Source organism: Brassica napus, chromosome C9, assembly GCF_020379485.1.
Source record: "Brassica napus cultivar Da-Ae chromosome C9, Da-Ae, whole genome shotgun sequence".
Taxonomy (NCBI): domain Eukaryota; kingdom Viridiplantae; phylum Streptophyta; class Magnoliopsida; order Brassicales; family Brassicaceae; genus Brassica; species Brassica napus.
Window position 1 is genome coordinate 12,570,129 of NC_063452.1, and position 20,897 is coordinate 12,591,025.

Here is a 20,897-nt window from a genome sequence, read left to right on the forward strand (position 1 = left end):
AGAGAGAGAAAGTACCTTTGATCGCGGAGGAAACTTGAAGAAATGAGAAGGGATCTGCGTATTTATAAGGACAAGAGAGGGGGGGATTCGAGGCATCATCATTAGGTCTATTCGGGCCTAGATAGGCCTCGAAACTCTCCCTAAAAACCCAGCAAACCCTCGCGACGTTTCGACTTCTCGGTGCATTTAAAAGGGAAAAAAGGGGGGGAATTCGAGGCGTCGTCATTAAGCCTAAACGGGCCTAAATGGGCCTCAAAACTCTCCAAAATGTCCAGCGGACCCTCGCGATGGTTCAGCTTCTCGTCTAAATCAGACGTCGGTCATCTTAAAATCAGAATAAACCAACGGCTAATCTAGACATGTCAGTCGGGATCTGAATATCCGCGACTAATCGGCCTCAAGTGGAAATATTCCAGAACCTTCCCTGCGACACAACGACCATAAGGAGCGAGAAAGCCTCTGCTGCTCACTTCCGAAAGAACGACGCTGTGCGACTCGTCGACCAACCGCTCCAACCTTCCGACAGGCCTTCTATTCCCTCAAACCTTCAAACCTTAGAATCCATCACGAGCCAGAAAGCACTTCGCTCACTAATGGACTGGGGGGACTTACTGTAGAGGATGGATTTGACCATCCCACAAGGCCCGAGGAATAGAAAGGCCTGGCCCGGATTAGGTAGAGCGACGGCTCGATCGGTCGGCTCAAGAGTCAGGTCTCTCGGCTTGACTCTTGAGTACTTTTAGTCGATCGTCATCGACTAAAGTATATTCGGCTCAGCGGCTGCTCGGACGCCTACGGGCTTCTCGGCTCAGCTGAGGAGGCCCACCAAGATGGCGTAAATTAAGTCAAGGACGAAGCATCAGGACGTCTATATAAGGGAAAGGGGAGACAACGAGAGAAGGATCCGAAATCACTGACTAACACTTGGCGGCTAGATTAGAGTTTTCACCTTTGCTTTATCTCGCCGTTAGTTGTACTTTTCCGGTAGCTCATCGAGCCACCGGCTTCCTTTCTGTTGCATTCTCTTCATTTCTCTTGTAACCGACTGAACATTTTCTCCGACCATAAATAAGACGTCTTTGTTAAAATTCATATCTTGTTTATTACCGTTTTCCGATTAAACAATTGCCATGTTGAAATACATCATGTATTCTATATGTTCTTAAATAGAAGAGATTATTGTGGAGTTTGTATGCATAACTCTCATATAATGTATTAATAGATAATAAAACACATCAAAAAAAAAAAATTAAAGGATGATACTTGTTATACATACTGATGTTGATTAGTAACAAAACTTGCCCTAATCTCCACTTTCCTACGCAGGCAGGTATAGTGATATTTGTCCTCACTCACTTCTTTTTTGATACGAGACTGATTTTCTTTCCCTCCACAATAAACTTCTCACTTCGCTCCAGCTGCAACAAAGAGATGTCAAGTCCAACATCAGTAAAAAAAAAACTGAACATTCTATAGTAAAACTGAAAAACTATAATAAAAATGAATAGGTGTACCAACGCTACCATTACGTATACTGTATCTCACATTCGATGAATTTCACAGCTCAGTGAAGGAGTCGGCACAAGAAGTAACAGGATAGATTTGACATAAGATGAGCAAATATTAGTATTACCTTAAGTTTCAAGTAAGCAATAGCATCTTTCCTTGAAGAGAACTCTGAGAGAATTGATGGTGCTTGTTCATCAATCATAGATTTAAGCTGTTTCAGCTTCATTGATCCGCTACTACCAGCGACCTGAAAATGTAAGATGTGTGAGAGCGAGGTTATAGAAGAAGACTATTATTGACTGTTCAAAGTAAATTGACAGCAAACCTTTTTAAGAATCTGCTTGCATAGGTTCTTTAACTTGATTTTAGGCTCAATGATTTCATCACGCTTCCTTTTTGCTGGGAGAGAGTTTTCAATAACAGAGTCCTTGTTGTCTTCTTCTTCTTCACTTTCTTCTCGCTTCCTTTTTGCTGGGAGAGAATTTTCGATAACAGAGTCCTTGTCATCATCCTCTTCACTCTCTTCTTCTTCCTCTTCATCATCATCATCATCATCATCATCACTGTTATCAAAAGATGTTTTCTTCCCTTGGTAACGAACACCAGCTATCTTCTTTGGACGGTCTTTGATACCAAGTCCTTGTTTTCCAGCTGTGGCTTTATCCTGCAGACATAATTTCACAGCATTAAGATATCATATACACAAACATGTTTTCAAAGAACAGCTTGAGAAGAAGAGTGGATAGCAAGACAAAGACATACCTGAACCATGTTGTAAAGATTCTCTTGATCGTCCTCACAAAACATTTTTCTCTCGTTAGACTTCGATGATTTTTTCTTGCCAGACTTGGCTCCAAGAAGACCACCCGAGACAAACCCGGATTTAAATCCCCACCAGTCTGAAGAAGGTTCTTCAATTTTCTGTTCTGTTTCAGTCCAAAAGATCGATACAGTTTCGGCTCAAAGGATAACCAAAATAAAGTCACAGTATTTCAAGTTTTCAGAACAGTCTAATCACCTTTTACACTAGCATGTTGGTCTTCAGATATAATTTCAATCTCCATAGTATCAGCAATGTCACAGACTGCAGGAGAAGGATCCTCAGTTCGCTTAACCTACAAAACAGCAATCAACAATTTAGCTCAGGTTAGATTATTACTTTCATAATGTTTAAATAATGGTGACAGTAGAGAAAAATCCAATAACATGTAGAAGCCATAAAGAAATGCTAATGGACATGAATCTTGGCCATAATCGGATCAAACAAGGAGAGCGAACGAATTGGAAAGAGAATCTTACAAGTATTCCTTCAAGATCTTTAGAAGAGTAAGAATTGACAAGCTTCCCCTTCTCTCTACGTTTATACCTAATTACATAACAAAAAGGAAACACTCAAACACAATGCGACAGAGAATTTCTAAAGAGATATATATATATATATAAGAAAAGAAAAAGATGAAACAACCTTCCTTGTGGACGAGTAACTTTAGCAACCTTGGACACGGCAGGTTCAGATTTGACAGCTTCATCTTCACTTTCAGCTTCCTTGTCCGAAGTTGTTACAGCAGAAACAACAAGTCATCAGGCTAACTAGAGTGAAATGATTTAAAAATGAGTAAAGTTAAAAAGAAGTAGACTTTTACCATCATCTTTCTTGCTAGGAGCTGCTTGCTGCAAATAACACACACAAACAAAAGAAACTGAAATCACTTCCATTTGATTTTCAAAGAGACCAGAAGAAAAAAAAGAAACACTAACCACTTTCAACTTCTTGAGAATGTTATCGAACTGAGTAGTATCGAATGCCCATGGATTCGGCTTGTCAACACCAACACCTGCTCTCAAAGTTCAAAATATTTAGCCACATTACTTATATGCTCTATTTTCAGTTAGATCAAATCTAAATTCCACAAATTTAAACCTGCAAAAGCAAATTACATTCACCTATGCGATAGAGAGAGAGAGAGAGAGTTAGGAAGAAGAAAACGAACCCGTTGTATCTTGTTTGTTTTTGACTCGGACATAGCCTTTAATCCCTTGCTTATCTTTACCTAGTCCTTCTCCTTCTTCCCATCCCTGCACACAAATATAACAGTTACATCTTTGTGTTGAAATCTCTACGCTTAGCAAAATTTAACTGACCATTGATTTCATTAGGCGGAAAGCGGCGGATTCCTTCAGGATTCCGACGTACTTGACTGGAGCTTCCGGCGCCGCCATCTTCTCTTCGCAGACAGTCGGTCGCCGTTTTGTTGGAGCTCTAAGGAGAAAGAGGGAGTTTGAAGAAAACCTAAAGCGGAAGAAGAAGTGATTAGCAATTATACTCTACGACGCGGTCTTTTGAAACGTTCAGTGGAAAGACGACCCGATCGACGGTAGAGATCAGAGGTGGGCACTTTACCCGATATCTGAAGCCGTACCCGTACCCGATCAGAAAAACCCGAACCGAAATCCGAACCGAAGTAGCAAAATATCCGAACGGATATTGAATTAGGAGAGATTGGATATTCGAACCCAAAATAGTAATATCCGAACCCGAATGGATATCCGAAGATAACCGAACATATGTATAATTAACCATATATTCCTAGTTTACATCTCTCGTTTTATATAAAATATTTATATTGATATTACACATATTTTAAGTTCATATGATATACATTGAATTACCGAGAAAATGATTTGTTACTCACTTAAAATGCATGTCAAACTTTTTATTTCAAGAATTAGCAAAAAGTTACGTCCAAAATTTAGAAACAATAACCAAATTAATGTTTTTTTTTTGTTTCAAAATGTTATGTCCAAATCTATTAACAATTCAATCTGTTAAAAATAAAAAAAATAGTCAAGTGAAAGTTATATTTTTAAATACAAAAAATTTGAAAAATGAAAAATTTAATTTTTTTTTTCAAAATCTAAATATCCGAATCCGATCCGAAATAACCAAACCCGAACTAAAAATACCCGAACCCGATCCGAAGTACATAAATACCCGAACGGGTTCTATACCTCTATACCGAAATACTCGAAAATCTGAAATATCCGACCCGAACCCGAACGGGTACTCGAACGGCTAGCAGAGATCTAATCAAATTTTAAATGGGCTATAGTATAGGCTCAATTCAAAAAGCCCAGCTTAAAGTATTTATTATTTAAATTAATTAAAAATAATAAAGTAAAATGTTGTGGCTGGTTGACTGGGGAGAGAGATCAGAGAAGTGATGGCTATGGCTACTTCGACTCAGCTATCTTCTTCTTTGTTTCACTCTCAAATTACAAAAAAGCCCTTCCTTCTCCCACCGGCGGCGGCGCCGATCAGCGTTCATGGTTTCTCTACACGGAGGCCAAAGTCTCTCTCTTTTTCTTCTGTCTCAGCTTCGGCTGCCTCTTCCGCCGTCGACGTCACTGAACCAGTGAAGAAATCAGTGAGAACGCTTCCGTTTAGAGTAGGTCACGGGTTCGATCTGCATAGGTTAGAGCGAGGGTACCCTCTGATAATCGGAGGGATTGATATCCCTCACGATAGAGGCTGCGAAGCTCACTCCGATGGTAAAGTTTTGAGCTTTTGAATAGAGCTTTGAGGTTTGTGTGGTGATGTTGGGGCTTTGTGTGCAGGGGATGTGTTACTCCATTGTGTAGTGGATGCGATCTTGGGAGCGTTAGGGCTTCCTGATATAGGCCAGATTTTCCCTGATTCTGATCCTAAGTGGAAAGGAGCTGCATCCTCTGTCTTCATCAAAGAAGCTGTAAGCTTTTGTACCTTCCCTTTGATGTTCATTTCTGTATGCAGAGACTTCCCTTATGCCTACCAGTTACAGTCTTTAAGCTTATGGTATTGTATAGTGGTTCAGATTTTCATATTAAATTATATGTTTGATTTAGTTTCCCTAGCTGCTGGTTAGTTTATGTCAAGGTTCTGTAATAGTCTTGAGTATAATCTTGTCACCTGTAGAAAGTAGACGAGGTGTTGTTGATTGTGAAGAAAAGAATAGGCTTTAAACGTTTTAGTCCAGCTGCCTTCTTAATTGTAGTGATCACTTAAGCTATATAGAATCTTACCGTGCTTGCATTTGCATACATGAGTTCTATCTTGGCATAACTCAGGTTCTTAAATTAGGTTCTTAAGTGTATAGAATGATGAATTATAGAAGGGTTCTTGTACTCTTACATTTCCTAGGAGGCAACATATATGATTGATTCCAAGTATCGCTGCTCTAGTTTGAAACTATACAGTTTCTTTCTTGTATTTACTTTTATTTTTTATTAGTTACTGTGAATGTTGATTGCATTCTTGCTAATGTAAATCAAGCTATAAACTTTGAGTGTTGTTCACTTTTAATTTGGTGATGGAATGAGATTTGCGTATTTTTAGCAGAAAAAATGTGTCATGAAAAAGGATTGAGTTCATTGAGCTTGAAACGAGGTTTTGTTTGTCTTTATGTGCCAGGTGAGACTCATGGACGAGGCAGGGTACGAGATAGGAAACCTAGACGCCACATTGATTCTACAGAGACCGAAGATTAGTCCACACAAGGAGACAATCCTATCCAATCTCTCCAAGCTTCTTGGTGCAGATCCTTCTGTTGTGAACTTAAAAGCTAAAACCCATGAGAAAGTTGATAGCCTTGGAGAAAACAGAAGCATTGCAGCTCATACTGTTATTCTCCTCATGAAGAAGTGAGTCGGTTTTTATCATATTCTTCACTCTCATTAAAAAATACTTTATATGTAAATTTAAACTCGGTGTAATCACCCTTTTGACTTTAGATAAACCATCCATGATCAAATCTAAAATATTATGCAGGCATGGTAAGTTTGGAATCTCTGTCGCTCCCTTTCAGCAGATTCAATTCTTAAACCATAAAGATCCCGAAAAGGCCAAAACAGAAAAAGAAAAAAAAAGCTTTGCCTTATCAATATAAAAACTCGTACAAGACAAAAATATCAGCTTCATGTGTCATTGTTTCAAATTCATAACCCCTAAACGAACCCCAAAAATAGAGAATGTATGTATTTCAAAAGATTGGTTTTTAATCAAAAAATTCATGCACAATAAAAAAAAAATATCGTTTATTTGTATAGGTTTCAATTCATAAACTATAAAGAACCCTAGAAGCAGATTGTGTGCAATCAAAAGTTTTGTATTTTCGATAAAAACTCATGAATTTGTGACAAAAAAAACTCATGAATAAGCAGATTGTGTGCTAACCTGTCATAGATTGTGGTTCGTATATATACACAGTAGAACCTCTATAAATTAATCTATAAATTAATACTCGATAAATTAATAATTTCTATAAATTAATAAATTTTGTCGGTCCCAACTTGGACCGGTGTAAAATATGACACAAATCGATAAAATAATAAGATAATAATATTTTTAAAACTTTCATGTAAATATATAGTCCCATTAAAATCATAAATTAATAATCTATCTCTATATATATTTTATATAAGTACAAATTAAACATTATATTGTTGGTTTTATATTCACAATGAAAATACTTCTATTTTTCTTAATATTTTAATATATTTTGATAATATTTAGTAAAATTATATCGAAAACCACATAAAAATTCTATGAAACATAAAAATATACACCAAATAAGATAATAAAATAATATGAATGTCAAATTTAAATAATTTATATACGGTAAAATCAAATATTTTCTTATTTTATTAATAAAAATATTCAAAAATTTAAAAATTTTAAAAAATGAAACTTTTGTAAATTAATATCTTTATAAATTAATAAAATTTTAAAGTATCAACATTATTAATTTATAGAGGTTCTAATGTATATAGGTTCCCTTCGCGAGGCCAAACTCTTATGAATAAAAATGTCATAGATCCATATTTTGCGGTGTTCTAAATGGGATAAACAAGCAACTGATTCCAAACAATTCAAGATAAAACCATATTATCTTGGTCACAAGCATCAAATAAAAAAATGTAAAAAAAATCCATTTTAATTTATCATGTACAATACATTTTACAGACTAATTGAAAATAAAAGAAAAAAATTAAAACTCACCTCAACATAAACAACTTCAAAAACATTATTGGAGGCTCCAAAAAGGAGATTAAGGGGAAAATATAGAAAGATTGCACCACACCAACTAAGAGATAAACAGATTTGGCGAGCCGAGGATTTGGTTTAATAGATCATGTTCATTTGCGCCTTTCTGCAGGACTGGGCACATATTAGATGTGGGAAATATGGTTCCAAAACTGACTTCAGTTCGCCAGTTCAGACTCAACTCCATGCTCTATGTTAGCGGACCTATGGTACCAACAAAAGGCAACACAAGAATATTCACCTATTGTCCATCGACTACACCTTATGCTTGATCTTACGACAAAGAAGAATAAAAAGAACTCAAAACTACCTTCCTCAATTTTATTGTGTTAATTAGATCTGAGTATTTTATCTGAATTCAAAAATCCGAATCAGAACAGACATGAATGCCCATATCTAACTAAATAATAAAACTGAGGATCTGTATTCTACTTAAGACCCGATCTGGTACATGAATAAATTGAAAACTATGTAAATATTAGAATTTTGGAAACTCTGGGTATTTTTGGTATTTTATATATTTTTTAAGTTTTGGATTTTCGGCTAAAATTTTATTTTTCTAACTATTTTTTAGCTTTTTCCGGATACTTGGGGTTTTTTCCAGGTGTTTGGGTATTTCGAATACTAAATACTAAAACCAAATCATAATCAAATTAATTTGGTACTTTACGGTTCTAAAATTTTAGACTCAAACCAACCCATTCCCGATGGAACCCGAAACAAAACCAAAAAAATTATATTTACCTTCTGGCGCAGCGTATCAACGGTAACTCAGCTCAAATCTAAAGATTTAGGTTAAATCTTTAGAGACCTGACTTCTTGAATCGAAGAACTTAATCAAATTCGATACACGGCTCTCGTATTGACGACATAATCGAATCAATGCAAGGCTTTAGAGAAACTCTAGTTTATTATCTTTCAAAAACTACTTATCAAAGCCAACTTATAATCCCTTATATAGGATCCTAGAGACGGTTTATAATAACCTAACTCTGTTAAAAATACAAAATCTACTAAAAGGAATTCATAATTAGAAAAGGAAATCTTCTAAAAACCGAAATAGAAAAACAGTTGCTTGGCGGTGAAGGTATCATGATGCTGCATCAGGTCGCCCGGGGTGAGAAAGATTCGACCTCAAATCAGGAACCGGATCCGGTGGAGCATAGCGAGAGAGATAACGAACATTGAATACATCCGAGGTAGTGATATGAGCTGGAAGTTGCAGACGATATACATTATCATTAATACGCTCCAGGACTGTGAGAGGACTTATTTTCTTTGCCTTGAGTTTGTTATAAGCATGAGCTGGCATTCGATCCTTAGTGAGAAACGCCCAAACTTGATCACCAACTTCAAATAGGACACGGCGACGATGAGAATCAGACGCTGCTTTGTACTTTGACGAGGAGGACTGAAGATTGGTGATAACCTGCGCATGAACTTGATGAATATTGTCGACAAAATCAGCAGCGACTCCATGAAGACGGGTATGGTCTGGAAGAGTAGTTAAATCCAAAGGACCACGAGGAAGAAGACCATAAACGACCTGAAATGGACTGAAACCTGAACTTCGATTGAGTGCATGATTATGAGCAAACTCTGCTTGAGGAAGTTTTGATTCCCACGATTTAATGGAATCACCAACAAGACATCGTAGCAAGTTACCCAACGATCTATTGGTCACCTCTGTTTGACCGTCCGTTTGGGGATGATAAGCGGAACTCATGTCGAGACTGGTGCCGAGAAGCTTCCAAAGAGATCGCCAGAAGTGACCCAAGAAGCGTGAATTGCGGTCTGAGACAATAGAAGTAGGCAACCCATGAAGTCTATAAACCTCACGGAAGAAGAGTGTCGCAACTTGAACTGCATCCGTCGTTTTTTTACAGGGAACAAAGTGCACCATTTTTGAGAATCGATCCACGACAACAAAGATTGAATCAAACCCTTTTTGTGTACGAGGAAGACCCATGACGAAATCCATACTGATGTCAGTCCACGGTTGCGTTGGTATAGGTAACGGCATGTAGAGACCAGCGTTTGTAGCATGTCCTTTCGACGTTTGACATGTCGTGCATCTCTCCACAAAACGCTCAACATCGCGTCTTAGAGCCGGCCAGAAATATGACGCAGAGATCAAATGCAATGTTCTGTCGCGTCCTATATGACCCTCATTATGTGTTTCAGCGATTAGTTGAAGACAGAGGCTACAATCCGGAACGCAGAGACGGTCGCCACGAAAAAGAAACCCATCATGAAGAGTGAAATCGCGTGATACGCCATTCTGAACATCAAGAAGAATCCGACCAAAATATTCATCAGACTCGTATAAGTCAGCAAAAGCTGCAAAGCCGGGAACTGAAACATGAAGAACACCAAGCAAAGAACGACGACGGCTTAGTGCGTCAGCCACTCGATTGGAGATACCCGACGTGTGCTTGATAACAAAAGTAAATTGTTATAAATAATACACCCACGAGGCATGACGAGCCGAGACCTTATCTTGACTATTCAAGTGTTTCAACGCATCGTGATCTGTATAGAGAACGGATTCTTTATGAAAAAGATAATGTCTCCAGTGCTTGATTGCTTGAACCACGGCATAAAACTCCACATCATAAGTACTATAACGTAAACGAGCTCCTGCCAGCTTTTCACTGAAGAAGGCGATAGGCCGGTTTCGCTGACTCAAGACAGCACCGATTCCCAACTTAGAAGCATCACAATGGAGTTCAAAGACCTGGGTAAAATCAGGTAGAGAAAGTATAGGAGCTGAAATCAACTTTGATTTGATAATCTCAAACGCGGTGGCTGCGGCGGGAGTCCATGCGAAGACACCATCCCGTCGAATACAATCCGTGAGAGGCGCCATTAAGCTGCTAAACTGTGGCACAAATCTTCGATAAAAAGATGTGAGACCATGAAAGCTTCGTGTCTCAGACAATGTAGATGGAGTTGGCCACGTTTTAATTGCATCCACTTTACTAGGATCCACGGCGAGTCCTTCTGCGGAAACAATGTAGCCGAGAAAGTGGACTTTAGGAGAGACGAACTCACACTTCTTCATCGTCGCATATAATTGATCACGACGAAGGATAAGAAGGACTGCTTCCAAGTGTTCTAGATGCTCGGCTAATGACTTACTGAATATCAGAATATCATCAAAGTAAACCACCACAAATTTACCAATAAACGGCCGAAGAGACTGATTCATAACCCGCATGAAGGTACTAGGGGCATTGGAAAGCCCGAAAGGCATAACAAGCCATTCAAACAGCCCTTCTCTGGTTTTGAATGCTGTCTTCCACTCATCACCCGGTTGAATATGGATTTGATGGTATCCACTGCGAAGATCGAGTTTAGAAAAGGTTGTTGCAGCACCAATTTGGTCTAATAGATCATCAAGACGTGGTATTGGAAATCGATAGCGGACTGTAATCTTATTAATAGCACGGCTATCGACACACATTCTCCATGATCCATCTTTTTTTGGTATGAGCAAAGCTGGAACTACACACGGACTCAAACTCTCACGCAAGTATCCTTTCGTGATAAGATCCTCAACTTGTCGTCGCAGTTCTTTATGCTCACTTGGACTCATACGGTAATGAGCTCGATTAGGTAGGATAGCATCTGGAACTAGATCAATACGGTGTTGAATATCTCTTAGAGGAGGAAGGCCAGTTGGTAACTCGTCGTGGAAGACGTCCTGAAACTTGGTCAACAGACCTTTAAAGCTATCCGGAATTTGCGGTAAAGATGTGTTGACTGGTGAGTTCAGCAGGATCAGAACACGTCCCTCTTCTCGCATCTCTTGCTCAAAAGGTTTGCGTTGGAGAATAAGGACTGGTGTGGACGGTAAACTCTGCTTCTCAGGTAAAGAGGGTTGCAGTGTGAAGTTTTTATCGTTGAAACGGAAGCTATAGGTATTGTGATAACCATCGTGTTTTACTCGATGATCAAATAGCCAAGGGCGTCCTAAGAGAAGATGACAAGCGTCCATCGGTGCTACATCATAATAAATTTGATCCTGGAATGTGCCACCAACTGAATATGATATGAGAGCACGTCGAGTAATGGTCAAGTCTGTCTTCTTGTCTAGCCATGCGAGTTTATATGGATATGGATGAAGTTCTGTTGTCAGATTGAGTTTGTTGACAACGTCCTCTGCCACTACGTTTTCACTACGTTTTCACTACTTCCCGAGTCAATAATAAATTTGCAAACCTTGCCGGCAATAGTACACTTCGAGTGGAACAGGTTATGGCGTTGTGGATTGTCATCAATATGGCGTGGAGCAAGGCAAACACGTCGCATCATCAAACAAGGACCAGTGTCTGCGATCAGGTCCTCTGTTTTTTCTAGATTTTCTGCAATTTCCTCATCATAAATAACCTCTACGTCCTTGCCAGCGGCATCAAGAAGAAGTCCCCTGCGATTTCTTTTCGGACAATTGGCTTGTCGATGACCAATCTCTCCGCAAGCGAAACATCGTAGTGAAGATGGTCGAGTTGTTGTCTTATCCGTCAAAGGCACGAGGGCAGTTTCAGCTTGTTGAGGAAGCGAATCATCGGCTAAATTTGTAGACTGCTGTTGCTGAACAGGTCGGGTAGTACGAGACGCAGACCAAGAGTAATTGCTTTTAGTTTGAGATTCAATGGCGAGTGCCTGTTGGTGAGCTTCTGATAAGGTCAGTGGATTAAACAAGTTGATAGTGTGCTGGATCTGTTGACGCAGGCCGGCAGTGAATCGAGCAACCAACTGTCGTTCTGAATCTTGAATATCAACTCTTGTAAGCAGCAAAAAAAATTCTTGGGAATATTCAGCAACTGAACGAGTTCCTTGACGAATATGATGTAGTCGTTGGAACATTAGCTGATCATAGTTGTAAGGCAAGAATGTCTTTTTAAGTTTTGATTTAAGCTTATCCCATGACATGATCTTGGGTTTTCCAAGACGGGCTCGTGTAGTTTTTAGTTGTATCCACCATGCTGCTGCTCTGTTGCGGAATCACATTGTTAACAACGGAACACAACGTTCCATTGGTGCTATCTTGAATTCAAGAATTTCTTCAACTGTGTCTATCCAATCGAGAAGTTCTTCGGCGGATGAGTTGCCATGGAACTCTGGAATCTCTGTTTTGAATCCTGTTTCCCATGGAACAACAGCTTCTGCACCGCGAATGTTATCTTGACCGAGTACACGGTCGTTGAGAGGAGCGAAGGGGTTCGCATGTTCTGCTGCTGCGGCGGCAAATAGGTTTGCTTCTTCATCGTCTTCTGCATCGTTGTTGCTCGCACGTTCAACATTATCGCGAACTGGTGGTTGTTGTTGAACATTAAGGTTGTGGAGGGCGGCGGCGATAGTTTGCATCTGAGCCTGAAGCTCTGCGATTGCATCACGGGTGATTTCTGCTTCGGTTCGAACAGGTGCTCGTCGAGGTCTTGCCATGGTGAATGGAAAAATTTTCGAGGAGCGTAGCAAAGCTCTGATACCAACCTGGCGCAGCGTATCAACGGTAACTCAGCTCAAATCTAAAGATTTAGGTTAAATCTTTAGAGACCTGACTTCTTGAATCGAAGAACTTAATCAAATTCGATACAAGGCTCTCGTATTGACGACATAATCGAATCAATGCAAGGCTTTAGAGAAACTCTAGTTTATTATCTTTCAAAAACTACTTATCAAAGCCAACTTACAATCCCTTATATAGGATCCTAGAGACGGTTTATAATAACCTAACTCTGTTAAAAATACAAAATCTAATAAAAGGAATTCATAATTAGAAAAGGAAATCTTCTAAAAACCGAAATAGAAAAACAGTTGCTTGGCGGTGAAGGTATCATGATGCTGCATCACCTTCTTTTTGTCGACAAAACTACATTTCTCTATAAGACTCCAAATATCTGATATCCAAAAACCTGGATTCGATGAGAACCAATTAAACTCGACTCAGGGATCCGAATACCCAAATCTAGTGCTAATATTTCTATTTATTGTTTCATTAACTGTAAATCTATTTTTAAATAGCAAAATCTTCATTCAACTGAATAAATTAGAATTCAAATTATCATTTAAGTTAGCTAATTGAAGAGAAACATTAAGGAGCTGTTCATTTCAAACCAGTAAAAATAGTGATTATTATACACTACAAAAAAACGTCCCCATAACAACGAAGATTTACGATGAAAATATTTCCTCGTAAATTTACATGGTGTTTACAACGCAGTTACGAGGAGACCAAATTTCGTCGTAAACTCCATGTAAATTTACGAGGAAATATTTTCGTCGTAAAGTCCATGTAAGTTTACGACGAAAGTATACGTGGAATGAGAAATACGTCGTAATCGTTACATCGACATTACAACGAAACATGTTACCGTTATATTTAGGTGAAAATATATATTCAATGTGCTTTAACTTACCTAATTTCGTCGTAAAGTTGTTGTAAATATTATGTTAAAACCATGTAAAATTCATGTAAAACATTCCTTGTAAAATCGTTATTAAATTTCAACTACCCAACTCGAAAATTTCTCTATATATATGTCATTTCCCACAACTCTCTTCCTCACAACACACAAACGGAAAAAAAAAATTAGAAAAAAAAAATTCAAAAAAAAATCTAAGAAAAAAATGGCCGGTGGCGGTAGTATTTACGAGTTATGGAGTTGGATGTATTTGCACAAAGATTCCAACGGGAGGGTGACGAACGCATTTCTGAGCGGGCTAGAGACATTCATGCACCAGGCGGGCTGTACACCGATCACGCAGGAAAGCGGTAAGATGTTCTGCCCCTGTCGGAAATGGGACAGATGAAGCACGTGAAGACAAGTTCGAGAGAAGCGACGATGATGATTGTAATGATAGTGATGAGAACGAAAACGATTTAGAGTGATGTAATATTGATGAGAACGAAAATGATTTAAAGTGATGTAATATATGTAACAAATGTTGTATTTCTCTATTGTAACGTATGTTTAAAGAAATATTATTTTTTACCATCTTAATGTATGCGTGTAACAAATGTTGTTTTATATAATATGTATTTCTTTAGTTTTTAAAAAATTATTTGGAGTTTTAGGGTTTTAGAGTTTAAGTTGGAGAAAGAGCAAGAAGTAGTAGAGAAGAAGATATGATGTTAGATGATATGTGACTTTGGGGTTTAGGGATTTCATTCTCGGTGTTTAGGGCTAAGCGTTGTAAAATCGTTGTAAAAATAACACGGACATGGTAACTTCGTCGTAAATGGTTAAATCGATTCCACGTAATTTCGTCGTAAATGGAAAAAGACGGGCCTGGTAACTTCGTCGTAAACGGAAAAGCCTGGTAAATCGATTCGACGTAATTTCATCGTAAATGGAAAAAGACGGGTCTGGTAACTTCGTCGTAAACAGAAAAGCTTGGTAAATCGATTCGACTTAATTTCGTCGTAAACAGACGCGGGCCTGGTAACTTCGTCGTAAATGGAAAAACGCGGGCCTGGTAACTTCGTCGTAATATTACGTCGCGTTTACGACGAAACGTTTTCTATATATTGAGACGCCGAGAGCGAGGCTGCCTCGTTCATTCCTCCCAAATTCCTTTGCTCTCCCTCTAAGGTAAACTCCCTTTCCTCTTCTATTTTTTTTAAAGTTAGTTTAGGTGATTAATTAGTTAGGTAATTAGTTTAGGTGATTAGTTAGGTGACGGAATACTATAGTTTAGGTGATTAGTTAGGTAACAGAATAATTTTTAAATTATGTCGTAATTGATTAAATTTATTTTAATTTTTTTTAGATGGCTCCTACGAGGAAACCAGCAGCACCTACTTATGCCCAGTTGTTTGGCGATGGTTCCGGTACATCTTCTTCCGGTCCATCGTCTTCCGATGCAGTTCCAGACTCTCAGACTTCTCAGAGAGTTTCTTCGAGTCCTACTCTTCCACCGCAGATGTCTCCACCTCCTCTTCCAGCGGCTGCACCTCAGCCTGTCCCAGAAGGTGCAGTTCATCCGGATTTGCGTGTGCCTTCATATGCTCCATTCGCGAGATATACGGTGGAGGATTTGCTTGCCCAGCCTGGACGGGAGGGTTTGGATGTTCTAGACCCCGATAGACCCCGATGAACTTATTGGTAAGTTATTAATTTTTATTACATTAAAATTTAAATTTTTTTTATTTTCTAACGGTTAAATTTTTTTTTTTCAGGTTTGGGGCTAATAACCGTGTTAGCCGGAGCGTTTCGGCGACGATTAAGGGTTACTATGACGGGGCATATCCGAACTGGAGCAAGACACCAAATCACGTTAAGATCACTTGGTTTAAATGTTTTGCGGTAAGATTTTTAAATTAATTAAATTTCACTTTAAAAAAAAATATATATATATATATATATATATATTTAATATTTATTACTAATTGCAATTTTTTCAAAATTTTTGTGTTTCAGCAAAAGTGGCATTGGTCTTTGGGAATCACCGAGAGGGTGAAGGCGGAATTCGTTGCAAAGGCAAAGATCCGCCTCTGCAACACAGTCTCCGATTGGAAGGACAAGTGGGGAGATCTACGGGTATGAGGGAAAGCCCACTGAGCTCACGAAGGATGTGTGGGATGGCCTCATCGCCTATTGGGAGCACCCCTCTTCGATCAAAAAGGCCAATTCGTGCTCGGCTTCTCGAAGGACGAAGGATAAAGATGGTCATTTGCCCATGCTTCACAGAACCGGACAAAAACCTCATGCATGAGTCCGTCTAGAAGCTGTAAGTTTTGTTTTTAATATTTATTTTAAAATTTTCAATTAATTTAAATTTTAATATTTAATTTAATTTTTTTTTTTTGTAGTTAGAGAAGACGAGAGTCTTACCATCTCTGTCTGAGCTATTCAAGATGACTCACGCCACATCCGACGGAGTTTTTGTGGATCCTGCATCTGAGAAACTATTCCATGCAGTGGCTACTCGGATTGAAGAACAGGAGACGCAACTAACCCAGCACATTGACCACCGAAGAGGCCGACATAATCTTCGAAGAGGTACAACTCAAAATTTTTGTTTACATTATTTTTAATATTTTAACATAATTAACTATATTAATATATGTTTTAATTGTATAGGTGGCTCCTAAAAAGAAGGGACGGACAGTCGGCATAGGCTCTGTTAACGAAGTTGTAAGGACAACTTCGTCATACACTTCGAGACGGGATGAAGAGACTTCTCAGATTAAAGCTCGAATTGATAGCCAGCAGGTTCGTTTAGACTCTCTTGAGGATATGCTAGACGTGATGGCGGTGGAAAACCCGACTATGCAGAGAATGTTGAGTGAGAGACGAGCCGCTCCTGGGTTGCCAGTACGAGATCCCGAAGAGTCCGATCCAAACCGTCAACAGCCGTGCAACCCCACCAACTACTTCGAGGATATGTAGTTTTTTTATATTTATGTTTGTATTATGAATTTAAATATTATTGTATGACTTTTAAATGCCTTTTTAAAATATGTTTTTCAATTTCATATTTTGTTTTAAAATTTAAAATATTTTAAATTCTGAATATTAAATATAAATTAAAAATTATTATATACTAATTAATAATAATATAATAAGAATCGATGTATGCTCCTCGTAAACATTACATGTAGTTTACATCGAATGTTTACGAATGATTAACATCGAAATATTTACGAGGGTTTTACATCGAAATGTTTACGAGTGATTTACAACGAAAGTATTTACGTGTGCTTTACATCGAAATCATTACGTGGGCTTTACCACAAAATCTTACTTGTCGTTTATGACGAATTCTTTCCCTGCGCTTTATGAGGAATATATTTCGTCGTAAACGTAACGAGTCGTTTACGACGAAACCTCCGTTACGACGGACGTTTAACAACGAAACGTCTTTCGACGTTAATTCATTGTAACACCCCGTTTACGACGAATTTACAACGAATACTACCCTCGTAAAAAATATGTTTTCTTGTAGTGATAAATTTAAGATTAAATAATACAATGTATCACATAAACATAAAGGTAAAAATGATAAATTTAACAAATTAAAAAAAAAACAATTGCGTGTAGTAAGAAAAACATGCTTGTGTTTTTAAAAATAAATGAAATCATAAAGGAGAAGAAAACCTAACTATGTATGGTAGAGACATCTCTGTCTAATGATTATCATTAACTCGACCAACTACCCCTTGAAAGGCTATTATTTTAATTAATTAACACATTTGCTTCATTAGCATCAATAATTAAATAATCACCAGAACTATTATTTATGTTAACAAAACATTACCTTATTTAACAAAAAATATAATGTTAAATCAAACATAGCGGACCCAAACTAAAAGGGTCATTTCATTGCTCCTCCTTAAAGGTAAGCCCTTAATGATTTCACTGATAGATATAAACCTATGCTTAAGTTGGATTATCAAGTTTTATTTTTTTTTATTACTCCATCCGTTTTTTAATAAAAGTCGTTTTAGAAAAAAAAATTTGTTCCAAATTATATGACGTTTTCGGTTTTCTATGTAAAATTTATTAACACTTAATGTCATACGACCAATGATAATATACTTTCTATTTTATTATTGGTTGATTTGTGGTTAGGTAAATAATTAATGATGTTTTTGTTTAGAAAATATAAAAATTTATTGATTTCTTAATTTATGTGCAAAATTCTAAAACGACTTATATTAAAAAACGGAAGGAGTATATGTTATGTCGTTTAAAAGTTATGTATGTAAGTTCAGAATCGTTGAGTGCCAATAAATGATCCTTTTCTTCCAAAACTACGAAAGTTCCTAGTTATTTATTACGTTCCGATCGAGACATGATGTTTCCTTGAATGCATTAATGTTTAAAATAAAATACATATATGCAAGTTTTTCCCCAGTTTCAAACGTAGCTAAATGCTAATATTTGTTTGTTTCACTTCTTTTTTTTTAAATCGGGTAAATTGAGTAGAATAAAAAATAGCGGAGAAAAGATTGCGATATATAGAAGCAAAAGTCATATTTCTATGTGATCATATTCACATCGATGTTTGGTACATGATTTGCTTCAGTCCAACGGTCCCACTTCTCCATCAATTTCATCTACGTACATAGGGTCTCGCCATACTTGTGTGTAATATAGTTTTTGAACTTTAAGGCTATCATTTGGAACATCGAATTATCTTTGATTCAACCAGAAAATTTAATGTTTAAAGAGCGGAATAAGTTGTATGAAATGAGTGTTTAGAAAAAGTTGTATAAAATATTGAGCGGAACGGACGAATGAAATTAAAAAAATAACAGTAATCATGGAATAAGAGTTTAATAATATATGTAGTGTTTTAAATTGTTAGTTTGACGTCGTTAATGAATATAAGTGAATCTTCAGTTCATCGACGTTATAAATTTGTTGTATCCAGTGAATAGAACAGTCGGAATCAACGAAGCAAATAAGCATAATAAAAATAAAATGAACAATGGTGTAAAGATGTATGGTGACCGGCGAGTGTTTTACACCTTCGGTACAAAATTAACAGAGAAAAAGACAAAAATAGCACTAAATCAAGTTTTCGTTCCCAAACTAGCACTCAAGGTCAAAAGTCACAAAAATAGCACTTAATATTTTATCAAAAGTCACAAACTTAGGGTTTAGAGTTAAAGAGTGGGGTTTAGAATTTAGGGTTTAGGGTTTAGGGTTTAGAGTTTAGGGTTTAGAGTTTAGGGTTTAGGGTTTAGGGTTTAGGGTTTAGGGTTTAGAGTTTAGGGTTTAGGGTTTAAAGTTGAGAAATGAGGTTTTGGGGATAAGATTTCAAATTTTGAAAAATAAAAAAATTAAAATTTTCAATGGATAAACTTACAAAGATGCTATTTGGTCATTTTAGTTTTTGAGTGCTATTTTTGTGATATAAAATTATAAATGTGTTATTTTGACGATTTGCCTAAATTAATATTAAGTATATATATATGCATCTCAAATTTTTGTGTAATGAAATAAATTTATATGTAAACCTTCGTCTACACTTTTTTTGGGTATTACCTTCGTCTACACTTCTTTCGTTAGGATCCTATTTGACAAAATGTCTAATCAATGACGAACTGATGATTTCGTTCATGATAAAATATTTGGGCATGTTAGAAGTACGATGAATGGAATTAAGCTTAAATATAGGTGACCTAGGCAAAATATAATGCAATAATTTTTAGACACACTTGAATGTAATTCAAAAAATGTATACGAAATCTCATTGTTTAATAGATTATTACTTTGATGGAACGAACCTGATATGACATATAAATGTAATAAATTATTATATAGTATTGCATGACTATCTTTACAAGTTATCAATACGAAACGAAAAACAATAAAGGGGAGATTTACAAACGAAGCGATTTCATTTTCGGCTAGGTCTCCCGATATGTCTCTTAACTAATTGAAGCCTTGTAATTGTAATTTGCAATGATTACCATTCCAAATATCGTTGAAAAAACACTTGTGGTAATGGACGTACGTTAATTTAAACTACATTTTTAACACTGAAGGATGATACGGTTATGTCCATATACAGCGAGAAGTATATAAATTAAAAACACGAAAAACTAATACATTTTGTTGATTCCGAGTTAGACCGGTTCAAAATATCACACTTTTGTAAAACTAATTTAACGTAAATATATGATTTCATTAAAATTATAACATAATAATATATATACAATTTATATAAGTACAAACAAAAGATTGTAAAATTTATTTTATATTAACAATGGGTTTATCTCTATTTTAGCACTTCAAAATATTTTGATGATTCAATAAATTATATTAAATTATGTGATATATATCTTACATGCACCAAATAATATAATAAATGATATGAAGCTCGAATTTATAATATTTTACCTGTGAAATTAAGTATTTTCTTATTTTACAAAACAAAATATATTGTAAAATAAAGAAATCTAAAAATAAAATTTGTGAATTACTAATTTCAATAGAATATTAAATTGTTAACATTATTAATTTATAGAGTTTTACTGTACTTAAAATATTTTTAAACCTATTTAAAGAGTTTATATGAATTCTAATTTTCCTAGAAATTAATTTATTGAGAGTCGAGAAATTCAACCGAGACTGAGTTAAAAAATTTGAGAGACGAACTAATAAAAAAATCAGCTAAGTTCACAAAGTTGTAAAAGAATAGTAATTTATGAAATTACTTTTATTTATTACTGTATTATTCCTTTTAGTTTATATAACTTAAAACACCTATCTCTGTAAGTTTTAATAATTTAATATCGCTTTAAGTTTCCGCTAGTACTTTCGTCGAATTTGTCTATTATTCAATACAA

At 36.5% G+C, this 20,897-nt stretch overlaps 2 protein-coding genes across 6 annotated transcripts; one reads left to right on the forward strand and one right to left on the reverse strand.

Annotated features, from left to right (window-relative positions):
* Window positions 1-1,157: 1,157 nt before the first annotated feature.
* LOC106392210 (G-patch domain-containing protein 1-like) lies at window positions 1,158-3,860 on the reverse strand. 4 transcript variants are annotated; one of them, XM_013833011.3, is made up of 11 exons: window positions 3,652-3,860; window positions 3,501-3,585; window positions 3,268-3,344; window positions 3,153-3,180; window positions 2,975-3,050; window positions 2,809-2,875; window positions 2,528-2,624; window positions 2,272-2,435; window positions 1,835-2,173; window positions 1,634-1,756; window positions 1,158-1,418 (listed from the first exon to the last, which is right to left on the reverse strand). In XM_013833011.3, exons 1-11 carry the CDS (start codon window positions 3,727-3,729, stop codon window positions 1,353-1,355), a joined length of 1,200 nt encoding a protein of 399 aa, XP_013688465.1. In that variant the 5' UTR covers window positions 3,730-3,860; the 3' UTR covers window positions 1,158-1,352. The 4 variants fall into 4 exon arrangements, with proteins under 4 accessions (XP_013688465.1, XP_022566044.1, XP_048625967.1 ...); XM_022710323.2 differs by having other exon boundaries at window positions 2,975-3,059; XM_048770010.1 differs by having other exon boundaries at window positions 2,975-3,065.
* An 811-nt stretch (window positions 3,861-4,671) lies between these two features.
* On the forward strand, window positions 4,672-7,962 carry LOC106392209 (2-C-methyl-D-erythritol 2,4-cyclodiphosphate synthase, chloroplastic). 2 transcript variants are annotated; one of them, XM_013833008.2, is made up of 4 exons: window positions 4,672-5,058; window positions 5,125-5,255; window positions 5,957-6,186; window positions 7,701-7,962. In XM_013833008.2, exons 1-4 carry the CDS (start codon window positions 4,731-4,733, stop codon window positions 7,858-7,860), a joined length of 849 nt encoding a protein of 282 aa, XP_013688462.1. In that variant the 5' UTR covers window positions 4,672-4,730; the 3' UTR covers window positions 7,861-7,962. The 2 variants fall into 2 exon arrangements, with proteins under 2 accessions (XP_013688462.1, XP_013688463.1); XM_013833009.3 differs by lacking the exon at window positions 7,701-7,962 and adding an exon at window positions 6,314-6,588.
* The last annotated feature ends 12,935 nt before the right edge of the window (window positions 7,963-20,897 follow it).